Below are 27,717 nucleotides of genomic sequence, written 5' to 3'. Positions count from 1 at the left end.
AGGAGGAGGACGGTCCTGGAGCCAGATGAAAACACAGCAGCGGGTTCTGGTTGCGCGCCGCTGTTAGATAATCGCATCTTTCTTTGTTCACGCGGCGTGGAAAGGTGGAAACACAGATGGGAGGCTGGGGATCAAAGCATCTGCAAACTTCATGATGTCGGAGCAGCGCAGCTGATGCAGCTCCAGCTCCAGCTGAGGAGGAGCTTCTTTCTGCAGGAGGACGGAGCGGCTGCGCTCTGACAGGTGACCCAGCTTCACTTATCTTTTTATCCAACTTTATTTTATTCAGATGACAGGTTTGTTTAAGAGCAGCTTCACATCAGCACTGGCTCCCACTCTATCATGGAGTCCAGAAGTTCTCAGCAGGTTCAGCGGAGACTAATAAAGCAGCAGATTTGATGGAAAAGGAAAAATGCGTCAGAGGATCCAGAAAGAAAGTGGAAACAGAGGCGGGATTATCCTTCAGTGCGTCCTGATGCTTCTGACGCGAACAATGGGTTAAAATCAATACGTTGCAGGATTCAGATTAAAATCAGATTTACAGAGAGATACACTGCTGCTTCAGGTGTTTTTTGGACATCAGTGATTTGATATTTATTAGTGTTTCACTGATGCCATTTTCTGACCTGATACCGATACCCGATACCTGGCTGTGCGGTATCAGCCGATACCGATACCGATACCATCTGTTTGAAATTGATGTGTGTATATATGAAGAACTGCATACTACGTGGATGTAAAATATTTGCCATCATGGCTTTGTCAAACTGCTGCTTACCTTTGTGAAGCAGGAAAAAGACAATAGTTGAATAAACTTTTGGCTCTCAAAAAGGTATCGGTGCCCTATTTGTTGGTACTGGCCGATACCGATGCCACCATTTTAGTGCTGGATCGGGGCCCCACCCGATATTGGTATTGGTGCAACACTAATATGTATACCTTCTTCTTGGCTCTGGGATTTGACCTTTTCATACGATGCTGAGGGAATATAGCCTCGTGAGACCATCCTGATCTCGCGAGCTTTCAAGGTTTCACTCGCAGATCAGTCTGGAGACTCTCCGTTAAAGAAAATTTGGAGCCGTTCGCAAAACGAACGTCCAATCAGCGTTGGCTTTGAGGCGGGTTGAGGTGTGACGCAACGGGAAGCGCGACAGTTCAGTCTAAAGAACATGGCGGCTTCAGCCGATGAAACTAGCGTTAGCGTGGCTATCGAGCAAGTTTTATCAGAATTACAGAGTATTTCTTCGCTGAAAGAAGAGCAAAACACTGCTGTGGAGGCTTTTCTCAGAGGAAAAGATGTTTTTGCTCTTCTCCCGACTGGTTTAGGCAAGAGTTTGATCTATCAATTGGCTCCTCTTCGTCGTTGCTCTGTTAGTACATCATATGCTTCGTTGATCTGATTGGTTTATTTGGCCCGTCTATCACCAACATAGGCCAATCAGCTAACCAGTATTTTCGCACCTTCCCAAAATTACTTCAACGGAAGGTTTCCAGATGGATATGTGGAGCAAATCCATCTGGCGGAGTCAGGTTAGAGGGAATATAGGAAGGTATTATTCTGTTTAGATAGAGTTTTGTAACACATTTTTTGACTTTCGTTTTCCATTAAGAAATGGCGAGTTTTAAAACAGCTGGGGAGATTTGCTGAGGAAAAGTTGAATAAGATGGGGATTGGGAGTAATATTCTGTCTTAGGACAGATAAAACAAGTTTCAATGGTCTGGAAGGCTGGACTGGCAAACATTTGGACCGCCACATATTCTTCCTGTTGGATCATTTACAGTGAAGAAAATAAGTATTGAACACCCTCCTGTTTTGCAATTTCTCTCACTTAGAAATCATGAAGGATCCAAAATTGCCATCGTAGGTGCATGTCCACTGTGAGATACATAATCTAAAATAAAAATCCAGAAATCACAATGTATAATTTTTTAACAATTTATCTGTATGATCCAGCTGCAAAAAAGTATTTGAAAACCCGAGAAAATCAATGTTAATATTGGGTTCAGTAGCATTTTTTTGCAATTATAGAGGTCAAATGTTTCCTGTAGTGTTTCACCAGGTTTGCACACACTGTAGGAGGGATTTTGGCCCACTCCTCCACACAGATCTTCTCTAGATCAGTCAGGTTTCTGGGCTGTCACTGAGAAACACAGAGTTTGAGCTCCCTCCAAAGATTCTCTTTTGGGTTTAAGGCCTAGAGACTGGGTAGGCCATGCCAGAACCTTGATATGCTTCTTCCAGAGCCACACCTCTTGGCTGCGTGCTTCGGATCATTGTCATGCTGGAAGACCCAGCCTCGACCCATCTTCAATGCTCTGAGTGAGGAAAGGGAATCCCACAACACATGGCCCCGGTCATCCTCTCTTTAATACAGTGCAGTTGCTCTGTTCCATGTGCAGAAAAACACCCCCAAACCATGATGCTACCATTCCCATGCTTCACAGTGGGGATGGTGTTCTTGGGATGGTACTCATCATTCTTCTTCCTGCAAACACAGTTACTGGAATTATGACCAAAAAGCTCTATTTTGGTCTCACATGACTTTCTGCCATGATTCCTCTGGATCATCCAAATGGTCATTGGCAAAATTAAGACAGGCCTTAAAATATGCTGGTTTATGCTAGGTAACCTTCCGTACCATGCATGATTTCACTCCATGACGCCTTAGTGTATTACCAGCAGTAACCGTGGAAACGGTGGTCCCAGCTATTTGGAGGTCATTGACCAGCTCCTCCTGCGTAGTTCTGGGAGGATTTCTCACCTTTCTTAGGATCATTGAGACCCCACCAGGGGATATATTGCATGGAGCCCAAGTCTAAGGGAGATTTACAGTCATGTTCTTTTTCATTTTCTAATGAATTCTCCAACAGTGGACCTTTTTTCACCAAGCTGCTTGGTTATTTCCCCCGTAGTCCTTTCCAGCCTTGTGAAGGTGTACCGTTTTATCTCTAGTGTCTTTGGACAGCTCTTCGGTCTTTGCCATGTTAGTAGTTGGATTCTTACTGATTGTATGGGGTGGACAGGTGTCATGATTATATTAATTCTAAGGTCTGACCCCAAGATGCAGAAGACCAAACAGAGAGACCAGGGAAAAGTTTAAATAGGTTTATTTAGTTATGATGTGAGGAATCCAGTGCTGCTCTGAGCACTGCTCAACAGGGACTGAAAGGTGAGGGGAAGAGACTGCGGTTAGTTCAGGCTCAGTGGGAAATTAGAATCTTAGGTTTTAGAATTGGAGGAAAAGATTGCAGACTCACTTCTCCAGGGAAAGGTGTCCTTTATGGAATCCAAACTGTGAGGATTAAACCAGAGATTGACTTGTTTGGTGATGGGTGGACTGGGTTACTCAGGCTGCGGTTGTTCCCTGGTGAATGAAGAAACTGACTGCCACTCTGATTTCCTGCAGTACTTGAACGGGCTGTAGTGCTGAAGAAATCCTTGTTTGGTGTGAAGCTCAAATGACCTCTTGGGGAAAGTTGATCCAAATTTCCTGTTTGGAGTGAACGGAGAAGCTGACTGCCACTCTGATTTCCTGCGGTACTTGAACGGGCTGCGGTGCAGATGAAACCTTTGCTCGGTGTGAAGCTCGAACGACCTCTTGGAGAAAGTTGATCCAAACTTCCTGTTTGGAGTGAACGGAGAAGCTGACTGCCACTCTGATTTCCTGCGGTACTTGAACGGGCTGCGGTGCTGTGTGGAGGAGGAAAGGAAACACAAAAACAGACCACACAAACTGGATTCCTGACAACAGGTGTGTTTATGCAGCTAACGGCCTCAAACACTTGCATCTAATTTAGGATAATAAATGGAGTGGAGGAGGACATTTTGAAGGAAGACTAACAGGGTCAGAGTTCTAGCTGATTGACAGGTGTTCAAATACTTATTTGCAGCTGGATCATACAAATAGAAAGTAAAAAAAGAGATTTTTTCACAGTGGACATGCACCTATGATGACATTTTCAAACCCCTCCATGATTTGTGGAGTGGAGTGGGAGAACTTGCAAAATAGCATTAATTTCAAATAAATATTTTCTTCTCTGTATTTATGTATCTGTATCGTAAATGCTCTTTCCTTTAATTAATCCATATTCAACTCTCAAATGTATTTTTTTTTTTATTATAAAACTGACTTGATATTTTGTTATTTTAAAAAAGCTGATTTGCATATCCAGTGTCCAGCAGGCTGAGATGCAGACATATAAAAAAGATAAAAATAAAATGAATGTTTTCCTTTGGTTTTGAATGTATTTAATTTTATATGGCAATGAAAAATTAAAAAGTTTTGTTCAGGCTTGTAGGTATAAGTCAATTTGGGTTTTTATAACTTTTTTTAGCTAAGGTGATGGCAGATCTTTTTTTACAGTTCCTCTATAGAATATCTATGCAGAAATATTAAATATGAAATCTCCCATCCTCCTATGCATGAGTAGCACATGTTTGCAGAATCTTTAATGTATTACAGCTAAAATACTTACTCCTTGCAGATCTTCCCCATTGGTTGGATCTACAGAAAGTTCCTCCATCCCTGTCTCCAATATTTTGCCAGTATGCCCATCATCAGCAATACAAACCATGACTTCAGCACATACTCTATCAGCAGCGATGACAGTAGTCTTGACCGCTTCTTCACTGAGATCCCTGAGACTGAGACCATAAAGGGGGTCTACTTCCAGCGTGCCCTGCTGCTGCGTGACCCTAAGGCTTCTTATGTGGTCGACCACACCTTGCAGGTCCTCATCAATGTAGGGGGAAACCGCTATACCTTCCCTTGGAGCACGCTGGAGCAGTTTCCCCAAAGTCGACTGGGTCGTCTTCGATCCTGCACCACCCCGGAGGAGATTGCTCGACTTTGTGACGACTACGATGAAACCTGCAGGGAGTACTTCTTTGACAGGAACCCCACAGCCTTCAGGATCATCCTGAACTTCCTTGCCGCGGGAAAACTGCGTCTTCTACGGGAGCTGTGTGCTGTTTCTCTGCATGATGAGCTTGACTACTGGGGCGTGGACCCGGGCCACATGGAACGCTGCTGCCGGCGGCGGATGATCACCCGTGTGGATGAGGTGGTGGAGCGCCGGCGGAAAGAGAAAGAGTGGAGGCAGAAAAGAATAAAGCTGAAGCAAAGACCCCCACAGACGGAAAAAGGATACCGCAGACTGGTGCTGATGCTGCGGGAAGTGATGGAAAACCCTCACTCAGGTATAGCCGGGAAAATGTTTGCGTGTCTCTCGATCATCATGGTTCTGGTAACTGTCATCAGCCTCTGCATCAGCACCATGCCGGACCTCAGAGATGAGGAGAACAGGGTAAGTTTAAAGCGTTCTCTCGCTTTGTTCCTTAACAGTGACAACAAGGTCAGTTTTGTTGTTTTCAAGTTAAGTATTTATTTTTAGCAAAGATTTCCCATTATCCATTTAAAGACCCTCTTAAACCTAACAGACATTTCAGTGGAATCTGCTTACTGTCGATGCAACAAAGGTCTTGTACCATTTGAAGGACCCACTGTGGAGAAATGCACACTGGGCCACCATATCTAATACTGTGCAAAAGTCCTGAGCCGGATCTGATTTATTTATGTCGAGCTTTCAGAGACCTGACTGTCTTCTAGATGTTTGAAATATTATCTTCATAATACCTCTACAGTTTTTACTCTAATCTGTTAAAAAAATGCAAATCTGAAGAATTAAGTTATAAAAAAATGACAAAAAGCTGTTAACTAAACACTTAACATGTAACAGACAGAGGGTACAGCATTTAGGTTCTGTCAGGCCTGGATTTATTTCTCTTTTAGACTAACCTATCATGCACAAGTGGTCAGCGAAAGTCAAATCTTTGAAGGTCACTGTCCTGCAACTTGATGTGTCCCCTACCTGAATCAAAAGTCTGAAGGGACAGGTGTGTGGAAGCAGGGACACCTTTACAACAAATATACTGAGACGAGGCCCCCATACATCTTTTTATCCTACACACATACTGCCATATTTGGTGGAAAACTAATACCTAAACAGACCCCTCCCCTAATGAAGCATGCTATTAGAGCATGATACTGTGGGATTAAAAACCAAATTTCCTGTTTACAGCCTGCAACAAGGCATGTAGGAGATGCAGCAAACAAGTAAACAAACTGGTGTGATTAGACTAAAACATAACTATTTAATTTAAATAAAATGTTACATGAACATCTTTATGTGAGACATGGTGGTGGCAGCATAATGCTGTGGGGTTACTTTTTTCCCCAGGGAAAATGAAGCTTCTCTGATTAGATTCAGGACAAACCCAGGGGAAAAAAACTGTTCAAGATTGTGGAAGAACTTCACTCTTCAGCAGGAAAACCAGCCTGTACATCCAGCCAGAGATGCTGTGAATGGTTTAGATCAAAGCAGATTTGTGTGTTAAAATGACCTAGTCAAAGTCCTGATCTGTAACTAACTGAAAATCTGTGGCAAGCTTTAAGAACCCGATGTTAAATCCAATTGATTTCAGTTAATTTATATAGAGCCAGTTTACCACACATGTCATCTCAAGGCACTTTACAATTCAACCAGATCATTCTGTCAGATTGGTTCAGAGTTTTTGATCTAAGGAAAACTAGCTGATTGCATCGACTCGAAGGCAATCCCTCACATGAAGCATTCTGGCAGCGACAGTGGAGAGGAAAAACTCCCTTTGAACAGAAAGAAACCCCCAGCAGAATCAGGCTCAGTGTGAGCGGCCATCTGCTGAGGCCCACTGGGGTTCAAGGAAACAGAAGTAGACATAGAAAAAGAAGCAGAAATACAGAGAATGAAGAGCACACATCCAGTTAGTCACAGTCAGAGAAACAGGACTACACTGAAAAAATGGCAGATCTCCAACATCTATAAACAAAGGTGTTGGTGGCAGCAGCACAGCTGATATTTCTCTCCAGGATGGAGTCACAGCCAAACAGGAACAGACCAGATGAAGCTACTATGAGAAAAAGCAGAGAGAGCAGAACGTTAGAGATTGAACTAATAGATATTGCAGAACGGGGGAATAAATAAAAAGGAAAGTTTTAAACCGACCCTTAGAAATAGACAAGGTTTCTGCCTCACAGACTAAAACTGGCATAATATTAGAGATTGAACCAACAACTTCTGCAGAGTGGGAGAATAAAGATAGAATGAAGCAGAATGATGAAAAAGGGGTCCCTATGTCCTCCAGCAGTCTAAGCCTATAGCAGCAGAACTATAGAGATAGCTCAGGATAACCTGAGCCACTCTAACTAGAAGCTTTATCAAAAAGGAAAGTTTTAAGCCTAGCCTTAAAAGTAGACAGGGTGTCTGCCTCACGGACTAAAACTGGTAGTTGGTTCCACAGGAGAGGAGCCTGATAACTAAAAGATCTGCCTCCCATTCTACTTTTAGAAATTCTAGGAACCACTAGTAAACCTGCAGATTGAGATCGAAGTGCTCTGTTAGGAACATAAGGAACAATCAGATCTCTGATATCAGATGGAGCTTGGCCATTTAAGGCTTTATATGTGAGAAGGAGGATTTTAAATTCTATTCTGGATTTAACAGGAAGCCAATGAAGAGAAGCCAGGATAGGAGAGATATGATCTCTCTTTTTCATTTTCATCAGAACTCTGGCTGCAGCATTTTGGATCAGCTGAAGGCTTTTAACTACAGTTTGTGGACTTCCTGATAGTAAAGAATTACAATAGTCCAGCCTTGAAGTAACAAATGCATGGACTAGTTTCTCAGGATCAGTCCTGGACAGGAGATTTCTAATTTTTGCAATATTCCTCAGATGAAAGAAGGAAATTCTAGAAACCTTTTTGATATGGGATTTAAATGACAGGTCCTGATCAAAAACAACACCAAGATTTTGTACTTTATTATATGAGATCAGTTTAATCCCATCCAAATGAAGTGACTGGCTAATCAGCTTCTTTTTCAAAGACTCTGGTCCAAAGACTATAACTTCTGTTTTGTCTGCATTCAGGAGCAGAAAGTTAAGAGTCATCCAGGTTTTTATGTAATGATTCTGTCCTTTGTGGACCTTTTGGTTCTGTTTAAGTTTCTTTTTGTTTGTTTTTTTAATGACACTTTGATTTATGTCATTCTGTGTTTTCTTGGTAATTGATTATTTTCCATTTTGTGTCATTGTAGTCGCTTTCTAGTTATATTTAAGCAGTGTTTTTTGTGTTGCTCTCTGTTGCCCCCTTGTGCCAGTCTCCTTTCCCCTAGCTTCTTTTTTCTTCTAAACACACCTGTTTCATATCAGCTGATTAGCCCAGTCTTTGTTCGGCCCCCCCATATATACTCCTCCTGTTGTTCTTTTTTCACTGCTGGTGTCTCCTGGTTTTGATTTCTTCTTTAATTCATCCTGAGTTTTATTTCTGTTGCCAACTACATGTCATGAAATTTGCAACAACTTCCAGAAAAGTAAAAAAAAAAACAATCCAGTTTTCCGGTTCAGAAAGAGAGTTTCCTCAACCTCTATTTCAGTGACTCTAGTGACATTCTCCCCAGAGCTCACCTGGTCAGCAGCAGGTTTTCTTCAGTAAAGTCTGAGTGTCTTCTGTCTCCACTCTCATTACTGCCAATCTTGCTGTTTTATTTCATGATTTAGTTTTTGTTGTAGTTTTGTTCATAAAAAAAAAAAAATACACACATATATATATATATATAGCAATAAATATGACCCTGTAAGTATTCAACAGTATTCAACACTGAACAACAACGCAACTCTGCAGTCTGAACAGGAAGTGAACATGATACATCTCACCAACAGAAGCCGCAGCACCCTCCTAATGGCAGAAGTGCCACTTGAGGTTATTCTCCCATCTATCTGAGCTTTAGCAGTTTCATATATAAGAACTGGCAAATATTTTATTCTATAAACATGTCTGTGCAAAGTTCAGTCACGTCTTTTTGTTTTGAAGGATATAAAAAAGAAAAGGGAGGACTTCACCGCATGATATGTTTTCTTTAAACTGAGTGGAAAAATTTCCGCAAAAAAAGACTATCAGACGTCCCTTGTTGTTCCAGGCCATTTTAGAACACTAGATGTAAGGATAATAGTCGGATCTGTAGCTCTAAAGCGGAATGTAGCTATCAGAGCTTGTCTTTTTGATTTCATCACACATCTGGTTGGAACCCTGAAGTGATGGAAAAGTTCAGGTTGGTTGTTCTGCATGAGAGGATTTATTTAGTCTTTATTTTTAATTTATTCCAAGCATTGTACAATCTAATTTAGTAAGAATTTCATTGTTTTGCAAATGCTTGTTATAGTTTGTTTCACAAACACAGAGATTATAATGTATTGTTAGATTACAGTTCCCATACCTTAGAGATTTACTTTTAAACAAAGTCTGTAAGGCAAGGCAGCTTTATTTGTATTGCACATTGAGCAACAGGACAATTTAAAGTGCTTTACATAAAATCAGTTAAAAAAATAAATAAAACACAGAAGAAACAGTTAAAAATAAAAACAGAATAAAACACAAGAATAAAAATTACAGTGCAGTATAAGAGATTAAACAGTAAAGAAATGAGCGCCATTTAGAGAAAGGCAACATCAAAAAGAAAGGTCTTCAGCATTGATTTAAAAGAACTGAGAGTAGCAGCAGACCTGCAGGTTTCTGGGAGTTTATTCCAGATGTGAGGATCATAGTAACTGAAAGCTGCTTCCCCCTGTTTAGTTTTGACCCTAGGAACAGAAAGTAGACCTGTCCCAGATGACCTAAGAGGTCTGGGAAGGTCATATTGACTAGCAGGTCAGAAATGTATTTTGGCCCTAAACCGTTTAGTGATTTATAAACTAGCAAAAGTACTTTGAAATCAATTCTTTGAGACACAGGAAGCCAGTGTAAGGACTTCAGAACTGGAGTGATGTGATCCAGTCTCTTGGTCTTAGTGAGGACTCCAGCAGCAGCGTTCTGAATCTGTTAGGTTTCTGTTTCTGTTATGTTTTTCTTTTGAGTATTCTGTCTTTCCTTACTCCTTGATTTCTAGTGTTTAGTTTTCTTTTCACCATGTTTCATTATATAGTGGGAGATTTTAACATCCATGCTGACATTGAAGGCGATAGCTTAAGAGCAGCCTTTAATGCTATCTTAGACACTATTGGCTTTGTTCAAAATGTGAATAGTCCCACGCATTCTCATCTTCATACTTTGGATCTTGTGCTGACATACGGCATAGAATGTGAAGAAATAACAGTATTTCCTCACAACCCTGTCCTCTCTGACCACTTTCTAATATCCTTCAGGATTACTTTAACAGAGTTCTCCTCCCCCAAAAGAAGGTTCAATTTTAGTAGATCTTTATCAGATAGTGCAGTTATAAATTTTAAAGAATCTGCTTCACTTTCTCTCTCCTCTGTGTCACTGAGCAGTGCTGCAGAGTGCAAAAGTTTAGCTTATTCCCCTTCACAGGTTGATGATTTTGTTGATGGGGTTGCTAGTTCTCTGCGTATTGCCTTAGACAACGCAGCTCCTTTGAAAATGAAAACCGTTAAAAATAGAAAGCTTGCTCCTTGGTTTAATGCAGAGCTGCGTACTTTGAAGCAAAATGCTAGGAAACTGGAGAGAAAATATCGCTCCACAGGCCTGCGAGAGTCCTTCCTAGTCTGGAAAAATGGTTTACTGCTGTATAAGAGGACCCTTTGTAAAGCAAGAGCAGCATACTTCTCCTCATTAATAGAGGAGAATAAGAATAATCCTAGATTTCTTTTTAATACAGTTGCCAAACTCACCCAGAGCCATAGCTCTGTTGAACCGTCCATTCCACCTGCTCTTAGCAGCAATGACTTTATGGGATTCTTTATAAATAAGATTGATCTTATTAAAAATAAGATCATAAGCACTCCTCTATCCGCGATTGTACCTGAGGTAGTCATGGAATCTGAACTGGGTTTAGACTGCTTTGATCCAGTTGAACTCTCTGAATTAGCAAAATTATTGTCTTCATCTAAGCCTTCAACTTGTATGTTAGATCCAGTTCCAACCAGGTTATTTAAGGAGGTATTCCCTTTGATCTCCTCCTCCATTTTAGATGTGATTAATCTATCTCTGTTACAGGGATATGTACCTAAAGCTTTTAAGGTTGCTGTAATTAAACCTCTGCTTAAGAAACCGTCTCTTGACCCAGATGACTTGGTCAATTATAGACCTATATCCAATCTTCCTTTCTTATCCAAAATTCTTGAGAAAGTAGTTGCCAAACAAGTTTGCGATCACTTCCACCATAATGAACTTTTTGAAGAGTTTCAGTCTGGCTTTAGAGCTCATCATAGCACTGAAACAGCTCTGGTGAAAGTCACTAATGATATTCTCATGGCCTCAGATAATGGACTTGTATCTGTGCTCGTCCTGTTGGATCTTAGTGCTGCATTTGATACAGTTGACCATAATATTCTTTTAGAAAGACTTGAATATTTTGTTGGAATTAAAGGAACAGCACTAGACTGGTTTAAATCTTATCTATCTGATCGAATTCAGTTTGTTCATGTTAATGATAGATCTTCAACACGCTCAAAGGTTACCTGTGGAGTACCACAGGGATCAGTGCTAGGACCAATTCTCTTTACTTTATACATGCTCCCAATTGGTAGAATTATTAGACAGCATGGGATTAATTTCCACTGTTATGCTGATGATACCCAGCTATATCTGTCTATAAATCCAGATGAAGCTAACCCATTACATAGATTACAGGCATGTCTTGAAGACATAAAAACCTGGATGACTCTTAACTTTCTGCTTCTGAATGCAGACAAAACAGAAGTTATAGTCTTTGGACCAGAGTCTCTGAAAAAGAAACTGATTAGCCAGTCACTTCATTTGGATGGGATTAAACTGATTTCAGATAATAAAGTAAAAAATCTTGGTGTTGTTTTTGATCAGGACCTGTCATTTAAATCCCACATCAAAGAGGTTTCTAGAATTTCCTTCTTTCATCTGAGGAACATTGCAAAAATTAGAAATATCCTGTCCAGGGGTGATGCTGAGAAACTAGTCCATGCATTTGTTACTTCAAGGCTGGACTATTGTAATTCTTTACTATCAGGAAGTCCACAAACTGTAGTTAAAAGCCTTCAGCTGATCCAAAATGCTGCAGCCAGAGTTCTAATGAAAATTAAAAAGAGAGATCATATCTCGCCTATCCTGGCTTCTCTTCATTGGCTTCCTGTTAAATCAAGAATAGAATTTAAAATCCTCCTTCTCACATATAAAGCCTTAAATGGCCAAGCTCCATCTTATATCAGAGATCTGATTGTTCCTTATGTTCCTAACAGAGCACTTCGCTCTCAATCTGCAGGTTTACTAGTGGTTCCTAGAATTTCTAAAAGTAGAATGGGAGGCAGATCTTTTAGTTATCAGGCTCCTCTCCTGTGGAACCAACTACCAGTTTTAGTCCGTGAGGCAGACACCCTGTCTACTTTTAAGGCTAGGCTTAAAACTTTCCTTTTTGATAAAGCTTATAGTTAGAGTGGCTCAGGTTATCCTGAGCTATCTCTATAGTTATGCTGCTATAGGCTTAGACTTTTGGAGGACATAGGGACCCCCATTTCATCATTCTGCTTCATTCTCTCTCTGTTCTCCTATTCTGCAGAATCTGTTAGTTCAATCTCTAACCTTCTGCTCTCTCTGCTTTTCCTCAGAGTAGCTTTGCCTCGTCTGTTCCTGTTTGGCTGTGACGTCATCCTGGAAAGAAACATCAGCTGTGCTGCTTCTATCAACACCCTTGTTTATAGATGTTGGAGATCGGCCTGTTTTCCAGTGTGGTCCTGTTTCTCTGACCGTGACTGAGTGGATGTGCTCTCTTCGTCCTCTGGCATGGGAGCTGCCTTGGAGCTCGTCTGCCTGGCTGTGTGTTTCCTGGACGGGGCCGCCTTTTACAGCTGCTTTTTGTATCTCTGCTTCTGTCTCCTTGAACCCCAGTCGGCCTCGGCAGATGGCCGCTCACACTGAGCCTGGTTCTGCTGGAGGTTTCTTCCTGTTAAAAGGGAGTTTTTCCTCTCCACTGTCGCTACAAGCATGCTTAGTGTGGGGGATTGTATTTGAGTCAATGAGTCAATGCAATCAACTGGTTTTCCTTAGATAGAAAACTTTGTATCAATTTGATCTGGTTGAACTGTAAAGTGCCTTGAGATGACATGTGTTGTGAATTTGGCGCTATATAAATAAACTGAATTGAATTGAATTATCCTAGTTATTTGATTATCATTTTATTTCCAGTCTTCTTGGTTTTCCATTTGTTGTCCTCTGCTGCCCCCTTGTGTCCTCTTTAACTAGCTCTGTTTTCTGCACTGCCCTCACCTGTTTTCAATCCCCTCGTTAGCCCCCTCTTTGTCTCAGTCTCCTTTAAAGGAATAGTACACCCAAAACATGATTAGCCTTCATTTCTACTCACCCCCATGCTGAACAACACTCTGGAGTACTTTTTTTAATTTCTCAAATGCATCTGGAGATCTGGGAGGCTTCTTGCTGTCTGCTGACATTCAAATAATGGAGGTCTATGGTGCCCGAGGCAGAAAGGTCCATAAAAGTCCACAAAAAACGTGTCAATATTCCTCCATACTGCTCGTCCAATGTATTCCAAGTGTCCTGAGTGGGTAGCGTCCATAATTTACTTGAAACGAAGTCATTTAGAATGTTTTTAGAGCATAAACAGTAGTGTATAGGATTTCCTAAAAGCGCGTTCACGACTCTACGGAAACCGCGGCAGACCTACCTGACAGATGGATATGCGGAGCAAATCCATCTGGCGGAGATTTCTGGCTTTGTCTGTTGTTTTTAACATTGTCGTTTGAAGCTGAGCACAGACTTTTAAGCGTTCCTCTTTTGCTCCAAAAAACAACCACCTCAGTTTTTTCCTCATTTAATTTCAGAAAGTTCTGGCATTCATTTGTTCTGTAGGAGGATGGATAAACAGGCTGCAGCTATGGTCCGACCTGCTGAAGGTCTGAGTCTGAGAGCTGGATTTCATTCTGCTCAAGTAAAACATTAAGATGAGTTCATTTTACCTAACCATCCCACACCTGCAGCTATTTTCCTGCTGACTGAATGGTCAACATGTATTACAGTTTACTTTCAACAGACGGAAAGGTGGTTGAGGTCTCATTGAAAGAGCTGTAATGACACCTAACTCAATAATAATTTTCTTCCTTTAAAAGAAGTCCTTCCTGTGGTGATGGTGTTTAAAGCTCCACATTAAAAATATAGATTTTAACACTTTACGAAAGCTGCTATCAGCTGCTTCTGTCGCACACAAAGGATTATTATGCAGAATAGGATAAATGTGTCTTACCATTCCCTCATTTCTGCCATCTTTGCGTTTGTGTTGGCTGTTCCCCAGAATCTATTGTTTTGTTATATCTTCACTTATTAAAAGATTTATCACATTACAGTAAGAAGAAAACAATGATCAACGTCTCTTAAATGATTATGTATTTTCTCATATATTTGTAAATCCAGTTTGTTATGGGAATGTGCTCAGATGTGTCAAATTCATATGTTTTTCCCATTTATTGAAGCTTGACCTTGGAATTGAAATAGTTCCTGAGAGAAATAAATTCAATTTTCATTCCTGATCATTTAGAGGACTTTGAAAGGCTTTAACACTCCTCTCCTGTTGTAAGTTTCTGCCTCATTAAGTTGCATCAGCTGCTACAGCACCAGTCACTGTCACCATAGCAACAGATGCTTGGAACCTGTGCAGCTTCACTGCAAGTTAGGTTTTCAGGTCATACGTAGACTAACGAAGAACCTCCATACAAATCAGATAGAAACATGGCTGCTGGTGTTCTGAATGAATGAAACACTGACCTGGTGTTGATTCCCGAGACGCCGGGATGATCATCAGGGCTTATCCAGGACCTGTACAGGCCTAGGGTATCTAAGAATATCTAACATTTTTACAGTGTTTACATCTTGGACAGAGGTTGTTTAGACCTTTTCCTTTTGTGTCGGCGCTACAGAGCAACATTTACTAAATCCATCCCAACAGAGACAGATTCTCTGCCCAGGCTGTCTCTCTGATGGAAAATATGATCATCCCATAGCCTAAGCATTGAAAAATAAAGGTGTGAAAAACCTTTTGTAAACATAAAAAACTGTAATGACCAGAAACGGATTACCCAGATTCAACCAGAGGCAACAGCTGATCCAAAATGCTGCAGCCAGAGTTCTGATGAAAATGAAAAAGAGAGATCATATCTCTCCTATCCTGGCTTCTCTTCATTGGCTTCCTGTTAAATCCAGAATAGAATTTAAAATCCTCCTCACATATAAAGCCTTAAATGGCCAAGCTCCATCTGATATCAGAGATCTGATTGTTCCTTATGTTCCTAACAGAGCACTTTGCTCTCAATCTGCAGGTTTACTAGTGGTTCCTAGAATTTCTAAAAGTAGAATGGGAGGCAGATCTTTTAGTTATCATTTTCCTCTCTAGTCCGTGAGGCAGACACCCTGTCTACTTTTAAGGCTAGGCTTAAAACTTTCCTTTTTGATAAAGCTTATAGTTAGGGTGGCTCAGGTTATCCTGAGCTATATCTATAGTTATGCTGCTATAGGCTTAGACTGCTGGAGGACATAGGGACCCCTTTTTCATCATTCTGCTTCATTCTATTTTTATTCTCCCAAACTGCGGGTGTTGTTCGTTATTCGTTCAGTCTCTAATATTATGCCAGTTTTAGTATAACCTGGCATAATATTAGGGATCTCTCTGTTGGAGATCGGCCTGTTTTTCAGTGTAGTCCTGGTTCTCTGACTGTGACTAACTGGATGTGCTCTCTTTCATCCTCTGACATGGGAGCTGGCTCAGCGCTTGTCTACCTGGCTGTGTTTTTCTTTTAAGGGGCCGCTGGTGGAGCTGGTTGACAGCTGCCTTTTGTATCTCTGCTTGGCTGCTCACACCGAGCCTGGTTCTGCTGGAGGTTTATGGCTCTCCTACATCCACCTGCGACACAATCAATCAGCTTTGAACCACACCTCCATGAAAGCCAATTTGCATCCAAGCTTTATTTTAAAAGTCCTCTGATCAGCAACTTGTCTGCTCCTGTAGGCAGGCGGCGGATGCGCTGTGTGACTTCATTCAGATGACCCCGTTTCAACCCACCTCCAGCCCCTCCTCCACCATCGTAGCTAAAGCTTCATCAGAGTTTCATTTATCCAGGACTCTTACTGCGTTCCCGGTCTCATCTCAACCGGCCCGATAAAAGACCGCCATGTTGAGCCTCGTACTGCCAGAGGTTCTTCCCAACGGGGAGTTTTTCCTCTCCACTGTCGCTTCATGCTTGCTCATCATGGACAGGTTCTCTCAACCTGTGTTACCCAAGCCATCTTTCCTGCCGAGGTCTGAACACCAAAGACAATGTGATTCTATCAATAAATTTCTCCTAATTGTCTTTTCTCTTCGTGTGAGTTTTTCAGATTGAACTTCCTGTTCAAAGGGAGTTTTCCTCTCCACTGTCGGTACAAGCGTTCTTGATGTGAGGGATTGCTGAAGTTTTTACAATCAGCTGGTTTTCCTTAGATCGAAAACTTGGCATTGGCATTTCGTGCTCCTTGTATTGCTATGGCAGGCACCAATAAAGAGTCTGTTGTGTTCACATAATAATAATAGGTGCTTCCATGCAATGCAAAGAGCACATGGCACTTCATGCTCCATGCATTGCTATGGCAGGTACCGATAACATAGTTCATTCACAAATTGCACATAAAAGACATTAAAGAGAGACATCTGACATCAAAACTAGTAATTTAAACCCCAGGATTCAGTTTAACTAAAGAAACTAAAGAACAAGCTTCATGTTTCCTCGCTGTTGTCCCTTTGATATAATTCTGTGTTTCTGCTCCTCTGCAGGGCGAATGCTCCCAGAAGTGTCGCAACATGTTTGTTGTAGAGTCGGTCTGTGTGGCCTGGTTCACCCTGGAGTTCCTGCTACGGTTTGTCAATGCTCCAAGCAAGCTGAGCTTCGCCCGCGGCCCGCTCAACATAATCGACGCCATCGCCATCCTGCCGTACTATGTGTCGCTGGTGTTTGACGTTGGAGAGGAGGTGCAGGATGATGCGGTGATGGGGGTTGGTAGAGGCTACCTAGACAAGCTGAGTCTGATCTTGCGGCTGCTGCGGGCCTTGCGGATCCTCTACGTCATGCGGCTGGCGCGCCACTCTCTGGGCCTACAGACATTGGGTGTGACCATGCAGCGCAGCATGAGGGAGTTCGGCCTGCTTCTCCTCTTTGTCTGCGTGGCGGTCACCCTCTTCTCTCCTTTGGTCCACCTAGCTGAGAGCGAACTGGCTCCGTTTGCTGCTGCGCACCCCCACCACAGCTTTAGCAGCATCCCAGCCTCCTATTGGTGGGCCATTATCTCCATGACCACGGTGGGCTACGGCGACATGGTTCCACGCAGCCTCCCCGGTCAGATAGTGGCGCTTATCAGCATCCTGAGCGGCATCCTCATCATGGCATTCCCAGCCACCTCCATCTTCCACACCTTCTCCCGTTCATACCAGGAGCTGAAGCAGGAGTATGAGCGGGTGTGGAAGCAGGAGCAACACGACGAGGTCAGCGATATCTCACAGGAAGAGTTCTTGTCTCCAAAAGGAAAGTGATGGACTGATGTCCAGAAAGAAGCATCGATTCACACTTCATCCCAGTGCTTTCTGATGCTGCCCGGACATTGGCCATTTTAAAACAGACATTTTAATTGAAGACTCTCCATCCCTTTAAACTCTAAACCCTTCTAGATGCTGTTCTTTAGGTCCAACTCGTCCCGAAGGGTCAGTGTCCTATAGGTCAATATGTCCCTTAGCCTGATTGCCTGATTACCTGATAACCTGATACCTAATTTAGATGGATAAGGTGCCTCCTTTAGTCATAGAGTTCTGAAAAGTCTTTGTAATGAATCATCTTTAAGTCAATTAAACCAGGGAAGCATCTAAAACAGCAGGATCTCAGTTCTTGAGAACCGATTTTGGACAACTCTGATGTGAATTTCCCAGTTTGGAGTCTTCCATTTGGTCAGTCTTGTTCAGTTCTGAAGCTGTAACCCTTTAATAAGTGAAGATCCAGTTCTCTATATTCAGATTAAGGATGGAATGGCGATAAATGCTGCCTATAATCAATGAGGTGTATCTGTTGAGTTCTGGCCAGGATTTTCTGAGTGCTGTTTGTTGAGCATGTTCTCCTGTTTACTGCTTGGGTTCTCTCTAGGTGTTCCGGCTTCCTATTACCATCTAAAAATATGTATATTTGGTCCCGACAAAGCTAACATTTAAAAGGAAAGTTTAAATTGCCTTTGGAGGGAGTTTGTTAGTTAGCCTCTTCGGAGCCTTGGGTCCTGAACACACCAAATCCAGAGTTTAGAGCTCATTCGTAGTCAATGGAGACGATCACACCAGACATGATTTTCTGCAGGGGGCCTGCGTAGCTCCAACTGAGATAGAGACCCGGTCTATTTTAGTTGGACTATGCATCAATTCAGTGGCAAAATCCCAGATCAGGAATTCTCCAAACACAACCATGAACAAATTTCACTGGTTTTCCCACAGTGTCTGATTTTATTTTGTGCAGGCTTTAACTTCCTAAGCAAACACAAAACACCCCTGCTGAGACTTTAGAATATTTTCCTGTGTTTCCAGGTGTTCCAATATCTCACACCAGACTTAAACATCTTTCTGGGTTGTCTAGATCCAGCATTAGACTTGGAAATGGAAAATTGGAAATTGAAAATTAGAACATTGAACTGGAATAACATGAATGAGATGGTTAGAACATTTCAGACTCTAAACAACCATGTTGTATTTTGACATTTAATATTTATTTTCAACAACCTCCATGAACGTCCATGAATTGCAGCTTCCGGCTGCGGTTCACTCAGTGGGCTATATTCCCACTCCACTAGGTCCTGAACTGATCCCACACATCCAGGTTTGTCTGGCATTTCTTGTCATGGTTACTCAAGTCACACACACACAACCAGGTTTAATCAGTTTTTCCAGCAATGAAAAACAGGAGACAAAGGGGCGGGCTGAATTTCCCAAAAGTGAGGAATGGGACATATAGTCCATTATTTTTACCTGGAACCTGAAAATTCTGATCTAAAATCCAAGTATAAAATTGTTCAGCTTCAAACTTGGAATCCAGCTGGACTTGGAAAGAGTGGTAATATAAACGGTTTGGTTTGATAACAGTGGTATAACAGTGTCAGCCACTTTACCGACCTACATTTAAACATGACTGAATGATTTAAAAACCCAAAGCTCCAACTTAGATGGAGCTACGAGCTCCCAGTTTACCTCACATGTATGTTTTGATTTGCTGGAGGAAACTCCGCATATCCATCTGGAAACCTTCCGTTGAAGTAATTTTGGGAAGGGGCGAAAATACTGGTTAGCTGATTGGCCTATGTTGGTGATAGACGGGCCAAATAAACCAATCAGATCAACGAAGCATATGACGTACTAACAGAGCGACGACCAAGAGGAGCCAATTGATAGATCAAACTCTTGCTGAAACCAGTCGGGAGAAGATCAAAAACATCTTTTCCTATGAGAAAAGCCTCCAGAGCAGTGTTTTGCTCTTCTTTCAGTGAAGAAATACTCTGTAATTCCGATAAAACTTGCTCGATAGCCACGCTAACGCTAGTTTCATCGGCTGAAGCCGCCATGTTCTTTAGACTGAACTATCGCGCTTCTCGTTGCGTCACACCTCAACCCGCCTCAAAGCCAACGCTGATTGGACGTTCGTTTGGTGAACGGCTCCAAATTTTCTTTAACGGAGAGTCTCCAGACTGATCTGCGAGTGAAACCTTGAAAGCTCGCGAGATCAGGATTGTCTCACGAGGTTACAATAACCCAGCAGGTGATTTAAATGGATCAAGGTCCAGTCCGAGTCCATGTTATGTTATCAAATGTAGAAAACTGTTTAATATCTGTGGACTGTTGTCTTCAATGTCCAGGCTATTTACTGTTAGCAATACAACGGGGCCTTTATACTCATTAATAACATGTTATTGTTCAAACAGAGACAGGTAAAGGACAATGTGTGTTGACATAAAGACATGGCAGACATGTTGGATTCTAAAGCAAGGTGAAACTTCTTTAGCTGGAATCATGGCTTTCCAGAGCTGCTAACTCACTCCTCCTATAGTTGTGCTTTAGTGTCCTGAAGTGAGATTATTCATAACCAATATGAGTCACTGGGAGAACTGAAACCCTTTTTTCATTTCCATCCATCATTCGTGTAGCAAGTGGTGAATTTCAAAATCTCGCCTGCCAGCTCAAAAAAGTCATCCTCTCAATTACCCTTTAGATGATACACTCCTTATCCTATTCTATTTTGTTCTAGTTTATTCTTTTCTGCTCTTCGATTACTGAAAGAATGTAAACCCCATCTGAAAAATGCACTTCACAGAAATGACATCGACCCTTTGATGTACTTTGAAGATATATGAGCAGCTTGGCTGCCGGCCCTTTAAAGGAGATTGTATTTTTGGTTTCAGAAAAGAAAGACCTGCATGACAAAAACACCAGCTGTGCTTAAATGAAGGAACAAAAAGAAAAGAAAATCTGCTAAAACTTTTGCAGTGTCATGGTTCCAGTTTGTTTTCTGTTATACGTTTTAACCCTGTCTGTACTTTTATGTTTATAAATTATACCATTTATATAAATATTGTACTTTTAAGATGTGTTAAAAATGTATTAAGACTGTCTTTCTCATCGGTGTTTTTTTGTTCTGATGTGTTTAATATTCCTAGACCACGAATTGAAAGATCCATGTTCCAATCTCTGAGCATCATATCTTCTGTTCATTCTGTGATCCAAATAATTTTAGAGTTTCGTCACGTTAGTCATTCCACCTTTTCTGGCTCTTTGTTCTTTTAACATCAAGTGACAAATCTGGTAATGAAGCTCCTCTGTGATGGATAGTGGTCCTCAGGCGTTGCCTCTCTGCAGGATGATTGATGTGCAGATGAAACACCTTCCAAACATCCTAGCAGCCCAATCAGTAGACTTGATTCTCTGGGGGGTCCTTGATTATAAACAACCATCTGACTTGTGTGCTTTTTGTGTGTTTAAAATGTCGAGGTAATTGAGCAACGTTTGCTGCATCAGTCATTTTGTTGTGATTTTTGCAGCTGAATCTAGAAACAGTCACAGAGTTTTACCAGAAACCTTTAGCCGCTGGAGTTTGCTACAAACTGGTTCATTTACAGAACAATTAAAGGATCACAGAACAGGCTAAAAAGGCGTCCCAACAATCTATTCAAAATCCAGATCTGCTTAAATCGTTTTCCCTTTTCAGATGTAAAGACTAAGGCTGCAACTAACGATTATTTTAAAAATCGATGAATCGGCCGATTATTTTTTCGATTAATCGATGAATCGGACAAAAAATATTTTTTTTATTAACCTCTTTATTTCAAAATAAACATTTTAGACAGAACAAACAAGCACACAAGTACAGGTTGCTCATTAACTGTACTGGTGCAATATGGAAAATAAATGTTTGTGTTAAAACTACGCAAACTTACATGAGAAATGTAGCTGTACATCCACAAAATATAGGGTACTTTGTTTCATAAAGCGCAAAAAAAATATAATAAATTTGCAGTCTGGACGCTGAAAAAATAATAAAAAAAAAATTAAAAACATTTGCACCTTAAAGACTACTTTCCTGTTTTTCTTTTAATAATTCCTCATAAAAAAGACAATTCAAGCAGCACATTTTTCCTGATGTTTTTGAGAATATACTGTAGGGGTGAAAGCTGCAGCTGCTACTAGTGTGAAGTGAATGGACAGCAACAAAGCATTAAAGCAACAATGGGGAAATCTGTCCCCTCAATGCTAATGTAAACCCTGGTTGGATAAGGATTCAAAACTGGATATGAAGATGAAATCTGACGCACAGTTTCAGAGTTACAACTGATAAAATAATTGCTGTCTGTGGTTCTACATGTCTATGGTGTAATTGAGCAATACATAAAAAAAAAGAACTAGTTCATTTTTTGGAACTGTGAACTTAGTTCAAAATTTTGAATTATGAACTGAACTAGATTATTTTAAAATGGGTGAACTGAACTTTGAACTAGTTCACATAGAGAGAGAACTTTCCCAACACTGCCGATACCACACAGGAGGTCTGAGGCTCAGGTTGTAGAAGTAGAGGACCTCGCAGAGATCAGCAGCCTTGGAGGAATCCCGTCTGGTCCAGAGGCTTTCCTCAGTTTCAGTCTCTTCAGCTGGCCTCTCACCTGCATCAAAGTGACTGTGAGGGAGGAAGGAGGCAGGACAGAGTTTGCGAGTGATTCGGGGGTTGGTGAGAGTGGTGGTGAGGGGTAGTGGGGAATGTAAAGCACAGCTCAGCATTAGATTCATTATGAAATGAAACCCAGAGGACAGAGAACCATGTCTGATCAATAAGTTCAAAAAAAGTTTCATCCTGAGTTAAACAAAATAAACTCCTTGTGTTTCTAAAAGCACAGATACAATAATTACAGAGTATTCAAAACAAAATGAAAGCATTTATTTAATTACAGCGTCTAGCGGCTGCTCGTCAGCTGCAGCGGGTCACTGGATTCTCGCCAGGAGTAGAGGCTCAGGTCACTGACTTCAAAACTCAAATAAGGAACAACAATGAGCATGAAAGCCACCAACCTGGCAAAGTTCAGTCCTCGCCCAGAAGAAGGGTTGAAGTCCAGAGGAGAGGAACTCCATTTTTTGTTACGGAGCCGGTAGTAGAGATCAAAGAGAACATTTTTTCTTTTCTTTTCATGCTTTTTTGGTACTATATACACTCTTTTTAAATTGTCTGTAAAATTTTTATCTTTAAAGGCATCTTGCTTTAGCTCTTTGGCCTCCAGTCTCTCTATGGCATCAGCCAGTTGCAGCAGCTCTCCTAAGTTGATTTAAGGGCGAACACTGAATCTAGACTTTACAGTTAATACAGTTTGTAACTGAGTGTTTCCATTGAATGTTTCAGGAAGATTACACATAATTATTGGATTGTGAAAATATGAGCAGTTTGAGGATTCTTCGACTCGCTCATAACAAGATGGCATCCATCCACAGTTTAAGCGGCGCTCCTGGTTTGGACTTTCTTGACCTTTCTCATGACTCAATCACTCTCATTGGTAAGAACCACAGAGCAAGAGACATGTTTGTGTTCAAACCTCCACCAGAGGGCAGCATTTCCCTTCTGTAAACTGAATGATGAACTCTGTGTGGCCCAGCAGCTATTTGCTTCTGTCCATCTAACAGTGAACAGGACCAAACTTTTTGATTGATTCTAGTATTCTTTGCTCTTTCTTGCTGGTCTGGTGGCTGGATCTGCCATTTTGTTCCATACACTGGATCTAAGATCCAACAACCTTACTGAGGTAAAAAGAATTTTAAAAAAGCCTGTAGAAGTAAAAATAAAACTACTTAAAGCGAGTGCTTTTATGCCACCATTTGGTGTTAAGTTAAATCAAACATGTGATTAAATAAATACAATATTTTGAAATATTGGAGGGAAAAAATAAAGGAAAAAAAAGCTAATTTGTTTGAGAATGTCTTCAGCTGCTTTTTAAAGAAGTCAAGATTCACTAAAACAACAATGACAAAAAGATGAAGTTCGTTTCACTGTCAAGATGACACAGTTAGAAGGACCAGATGGCTCAAGTTGCAGTGTTTGGCTTTTTTTATGCAAGAAAAAATGACACTTTTCTATGAATCCACTGATCCCTGCATCACAGAACATTTGATAGAATAAAAGCTTGGCACCAAAGAATTAGGTTTTGCAACTTTTGCAGGAAAATATGCACAAATATTGTTTTTATTTACATATAAACCTTTTATTAGCAATATAATTCATGTTTTTTTCCAGTAAATGTAGTTTAATACGTTTTTTGAAATTTTACAATTTAATGAACGTTCATGAAATCACAAGAAAATCATAAAATTTTCGCTACAAGCATGCTTAGTGTGAGGTATTGCATTGGAGTCAATGAGTCGATGCAATCAGCTGGTTTTCCTTAGATAGAAAACTTTGAATCAATTTTACTGAATGATCTGGTGAACTGGAAAGTAGCTTGAGATGACATGTGTTGTGAATTGGCGCTATAGAAATAAACTGAATTGAATTGAATTAACATACTCCTTGCAATGCACTCACTGACCACTAGGGGTAGGATTACTCTCGATTTGGAATCACTGGGCTTGATAAACTAGTTTATTTTATTAATTTAGGAAACACTAGATGATTGACACAATTTGAAGAATGTAAACAGCTCTGACATAGATGCGTTGAGTTTATAGTACGTATGTGTATGATCTTATCATTGTTGATTGCAGAAATAGACATAATTAGCTAAATTAGTAGGTCCAAACAATAGAATTTTGCTTAGGGCCACATAGCAGCTTGGGTTGGTCGGGCCTAGAGTTGATGATTTTATTTTAGTTCTTTCAGAGAGAATTTGCTTTATTTGTAAATAGTGTTGCGCCGATGGCATTTTTTTGCCCCGATACCTGGCTGTGCAATATCGGTCCATACATATACCATCTGTTTAAATTGATGCGTGTGTGTATATATGAAGAACTGCATACTACTTGGATGTAAAATAATTGCCATCATGGTTTGTCAAGCTGCTGCCTACCTTTGTGAAGCAGGAAAAAGACAATCGTTGAATAAACTTTTGGCACTCAAAATGGCATCAGTGCCCTATTTGTTGGTACTCGCCGATACCGATACCACCATTTTATTGCTGGATTGGGGCCCCGTCTGATACTGGTATCAGTATGCAACACTAATTGTAAGTGATAATCAGGCCTAAAAGAAAATGTCATTAATGAAATGAGAAAACTAAAATGAAAACTAAACAGAACACTTAATGAAAAAAGAAAATCCCAAAATATAAGTCTGGAGAACTTGTCTTTTTATATAACCAAGCCATAAATTGACTCCTGCTCAAAATCAGATTGTGTACTTGTAAAATGGTACCAAGCAAAAACAGAACAACTATGTGATTTTATATTTCCTTTATTTCAACTATTTCAGGTGTTCATTCTTTCCCCTGAACCTCTGAAATATTTTCAGAACATTTACGTTTCTCTTCTACATTTCTAGCATCTGTAGAGCAGGTTGATCCTTCTGATGTCCCAGGAGGACATGCCCTGCCTCTGGCCGATCTGGACGTTGGGATTGGGGATAGGGGTGATGGTCTCCCTCCCGGGGACCACAGCAAAGGCGTCTCTTCCATAGTGCATAATGGAGGAGTAGTCATAGGGAGTGTTCAGGTTGTTGGTGTCTTGCTTCTGGAAGTTGTAGGCGGACTCCTGGATGATGTTCTGCCAGTTGATCCTTACGTAGTTGTCGCGGTCGCTCCGGGTCTGCTCGTGATTGAAGCCCAGAGCGTGGATGAGTTCGTGTTGGACCACTCCGCCATACACGCAGCCCCCCCTGTTGAGTGAGACCTCCTGCATGCCTCCGGTTCTCCCCAGCTGAGCCCAGCAGCCCTGTTTGCTTACAATGCTGATGAAGTCACGTTCATTGCTACGTTGCACAAAGCGGATGCAGGTATTACTGGCGAAGGCCCTCATGGCGCCCTCGATGGTCCCTCTTTCATAACTGGTGAACTCACTCCCAATTACATAAGGAATCACCACATAGCCATTGGAGGCTTTTTCCCATTGGCAGCTGTTGTACCAGCACTTCATTGCATTCCTGTCTTTGGGAACCAGTATGTCTCCTCCCAGCAGCATTTCTTCGGAGCCGTTGTTGGCGCTCAAAATTCTGGTGGTCAAGTCCACAGTGTCTTCTCCTTCTTGTGTTTCCTCTTCCTGGGGTCCTTCCTCTTCAACAGGAAAAGCCTGAGAGAGGCCGAGCAGGAGCAGCAGGAGGAGGCTGGTGGAGGAAATCATCTTCGGGTTCGACTCAAAGACTCAGGAGCTTCTAGAGAGAACTGCTGTGGAGAGACTCCTTGAAGCTTGATGTCTGGCTCTGTTCAGCTCAGGATATTTATACTCTCCTCTACACAGGCACGTGCAGAGGGGGGGGCTAAGGGGGCTTGAGCACCTGCCCCTTTTGCTCCATGATCCCAATGTGCCCTTTTGGTCCCTTTTTTTTTTTTTTTTTTATTATAATTTATTATTTATTTGACACATGTACTTAAATTATTATTATTATCTTTTCTTTTTTGGCAAGATAAACAATACAATAAGCCCTCCGATCACATTGTTACCTTTGACCTTTTGCCGGTGACGACGCACTTGCCTCTCGCACAGTCAGATAAGGCGGCTAACTGCGGAGCTAAAGGTAGCGGATATTCCACATTACACTGTGGCCGCTGCTCATTTGGCCCTAAGCAAGATCAACCATGATCGGACGGATGGCTATGTCTTCAGTCTGCACCGCCTCTCCAATGTCAACCTGAATAGACATGTAAGTGAAACCAAATGAGCCCCTTGGATGATGCAGTATTGTTTGATCTAAAACACTGTTTACTCTGTGCTTTTAGTCTTTTACATTGAAAATTATGTTTTTTAATTCACAAAAAACTGTTCTGTAATGATTACAGAACAGTTTTTTTGTGAATTAAAAAACATAATTTTTGGTGAAAATACTGGAGTAGGCTTCCTACTTGTCAGACAACGGAAAACTTTGAACGTTGTATAATTTCTCTACTTTAGCAAAGAGTAGCGGTTTAAACGGAGGAAAGTAGTTCTTTCTCTGAAGAACTACTGAGCGGGAGGAGACAGCCAGGTGAGGAAAAGCTGTTCTTATCTATCGATTCAGTATTTGTATCATACAGACATTAGGCTGTTGTTCTTGTGCTATGAGCTAGCTGCTAGCTAATGACTTTGCTAGCAAAGCAAGATAACTAAAAAGCTTCCCTGTGTCGTTAATGACAGTAGGACATTCTTCAGTATTACTTATGCAATAGGGGCACATCGCCCGTCAAAAACCTATCATCTCCATAATGGATATATGTCTGATTTTCTAATTTCCTTTGCTGCATGATGTACATTTCATTTATTCTAGCGTTAGGTAAATGTATCTTAAAGGAGAACTCATCCAAAACTACCATGATAGATATATGATAGATATAATGTATGAAGCTGGTGAAAACAAAACTGTGCAGCTTATGCAAGGAGGATCGGTTGTCAGACCTTTTTGTTGGCAATCGAGAAGGATGTGCCAATCATTCACAGTGAGGTTATTAACATTTTTAAAGACATGGCTAACAGAAAACTGCTGCTGTGAACAAAAGAGAACAAAAATAGCAAAAATGCTTAAAAGATGGGAATTTGTTTTTAAACAGTTAAATCACCATGACGGAAAATAAGTTTTTGGATCATAATCTTGGATTTAGTTTGGGGGAAAAAGAAAGGCAAGAGACTGAAATAAATAAGACATTGACCTTCACTCAACACAGAAAAGATGAGACAATGAGGAAAAAAAGAAAAGAGAAACTGGCAAGAAAAAACGAAGAGGAAAGATTGAAGAAAATGTATATAGGTACTTACAAAATACACTAAGACACAAACAGAGTAGGCTTTTCTCATGGTGACATGCATTAATAAAATGTTTGTTTTGTTCTTTTTTTTCTGCAGTTCTAGTTAAAGTTTGATGCAGCAGCTCTGCTTTTCTGAATGGACTGTCTCCATCTCCACTATCAGTACAGCAAACCAGGCAGACATTCTTTTTTATAGATTACAGTACACTAAAAGGTTGCATTGTGCCCTTGTATGCATTTTTA

General features: G+C 41.0%; 2 protein-coding genes across 3 annotated transcripts; one reads left to right on the top strand and one right to left on the bottom strand.

Moving 5' to 3' along the window:
* The first annotated feature begins 26 nt into the window (after window positions 1-26).
* LOC119773609 (potassium voltage-gated channel subfamily G member 1-like) lies at window positions 27-19,413 on the top strand. 2 transcript variants are annotated; one of them, XM_038270665.1, is made up of 3 exons: window positions 27-243; window positions 4,487-5,308; window positions 16,838-17,590. In XM_038270665.1, exons 2-3 carry the CDS (start codon window positions 4,550-4,552, stop codon window positions 17,588-17,590), a joined length of 1,512 nt encoding a protein of 503 aa, XP_038126593.1. In that variant the 5' UTR covers window positions 27-243; window positions 4,487-4,549. The 2 variants fall into 2 exon arrangements, with proteins under 2 accessions (XP_038126593.1, XP_038126594.1); XM_038270666.1 differs by lacking the exon at window positions 27-243 and having other exon boundaries at window positions 4,550-5,308; window positions 16,838-19,413.
* Window positions 19,414-25,005: 5,592 nt separating this feature from the next.
* On the bottom strand, window positions 25,006-25,965 carry LOC119773610 (high choriolytic enzyme 2-like). The gene has a single exon (XM_038270667.1). It carries the CDS (start codon window positions 25,877-25,879, stop codon window positions 25,082-25,084), a length of 798 nt encoding a protein of 265 aa, XP_038126595.1. The 5' UTR covers window positions 25,880-25,965; the 3' UTR covers window positions 25,006-25,081.
* Window positions 25,966-27,717: the final 1,752 nt, after the last annotated feature.

Source organism: Cyprinodon tularosa, unplaced genomic scaffold (genome assembly GCF_016077235.1).
Source record: "Cyprinodon tularosa strain WSP-4 unplaced genomic scaffold, ASM1607723v1 ctg770, whole genome shotgun sequence".
Taxonomy (NCBI): domain Eukaryota; kingdom Metazoa; phylum Chordata; class Actinopteri; order Cyprinodontiformes; family Cyprinodontidae; genus Cyprinodon; species Cyprinodon tularosa.
This window is presented reverse-complemented; position numbering and strand designations above follow the sequence as displayed.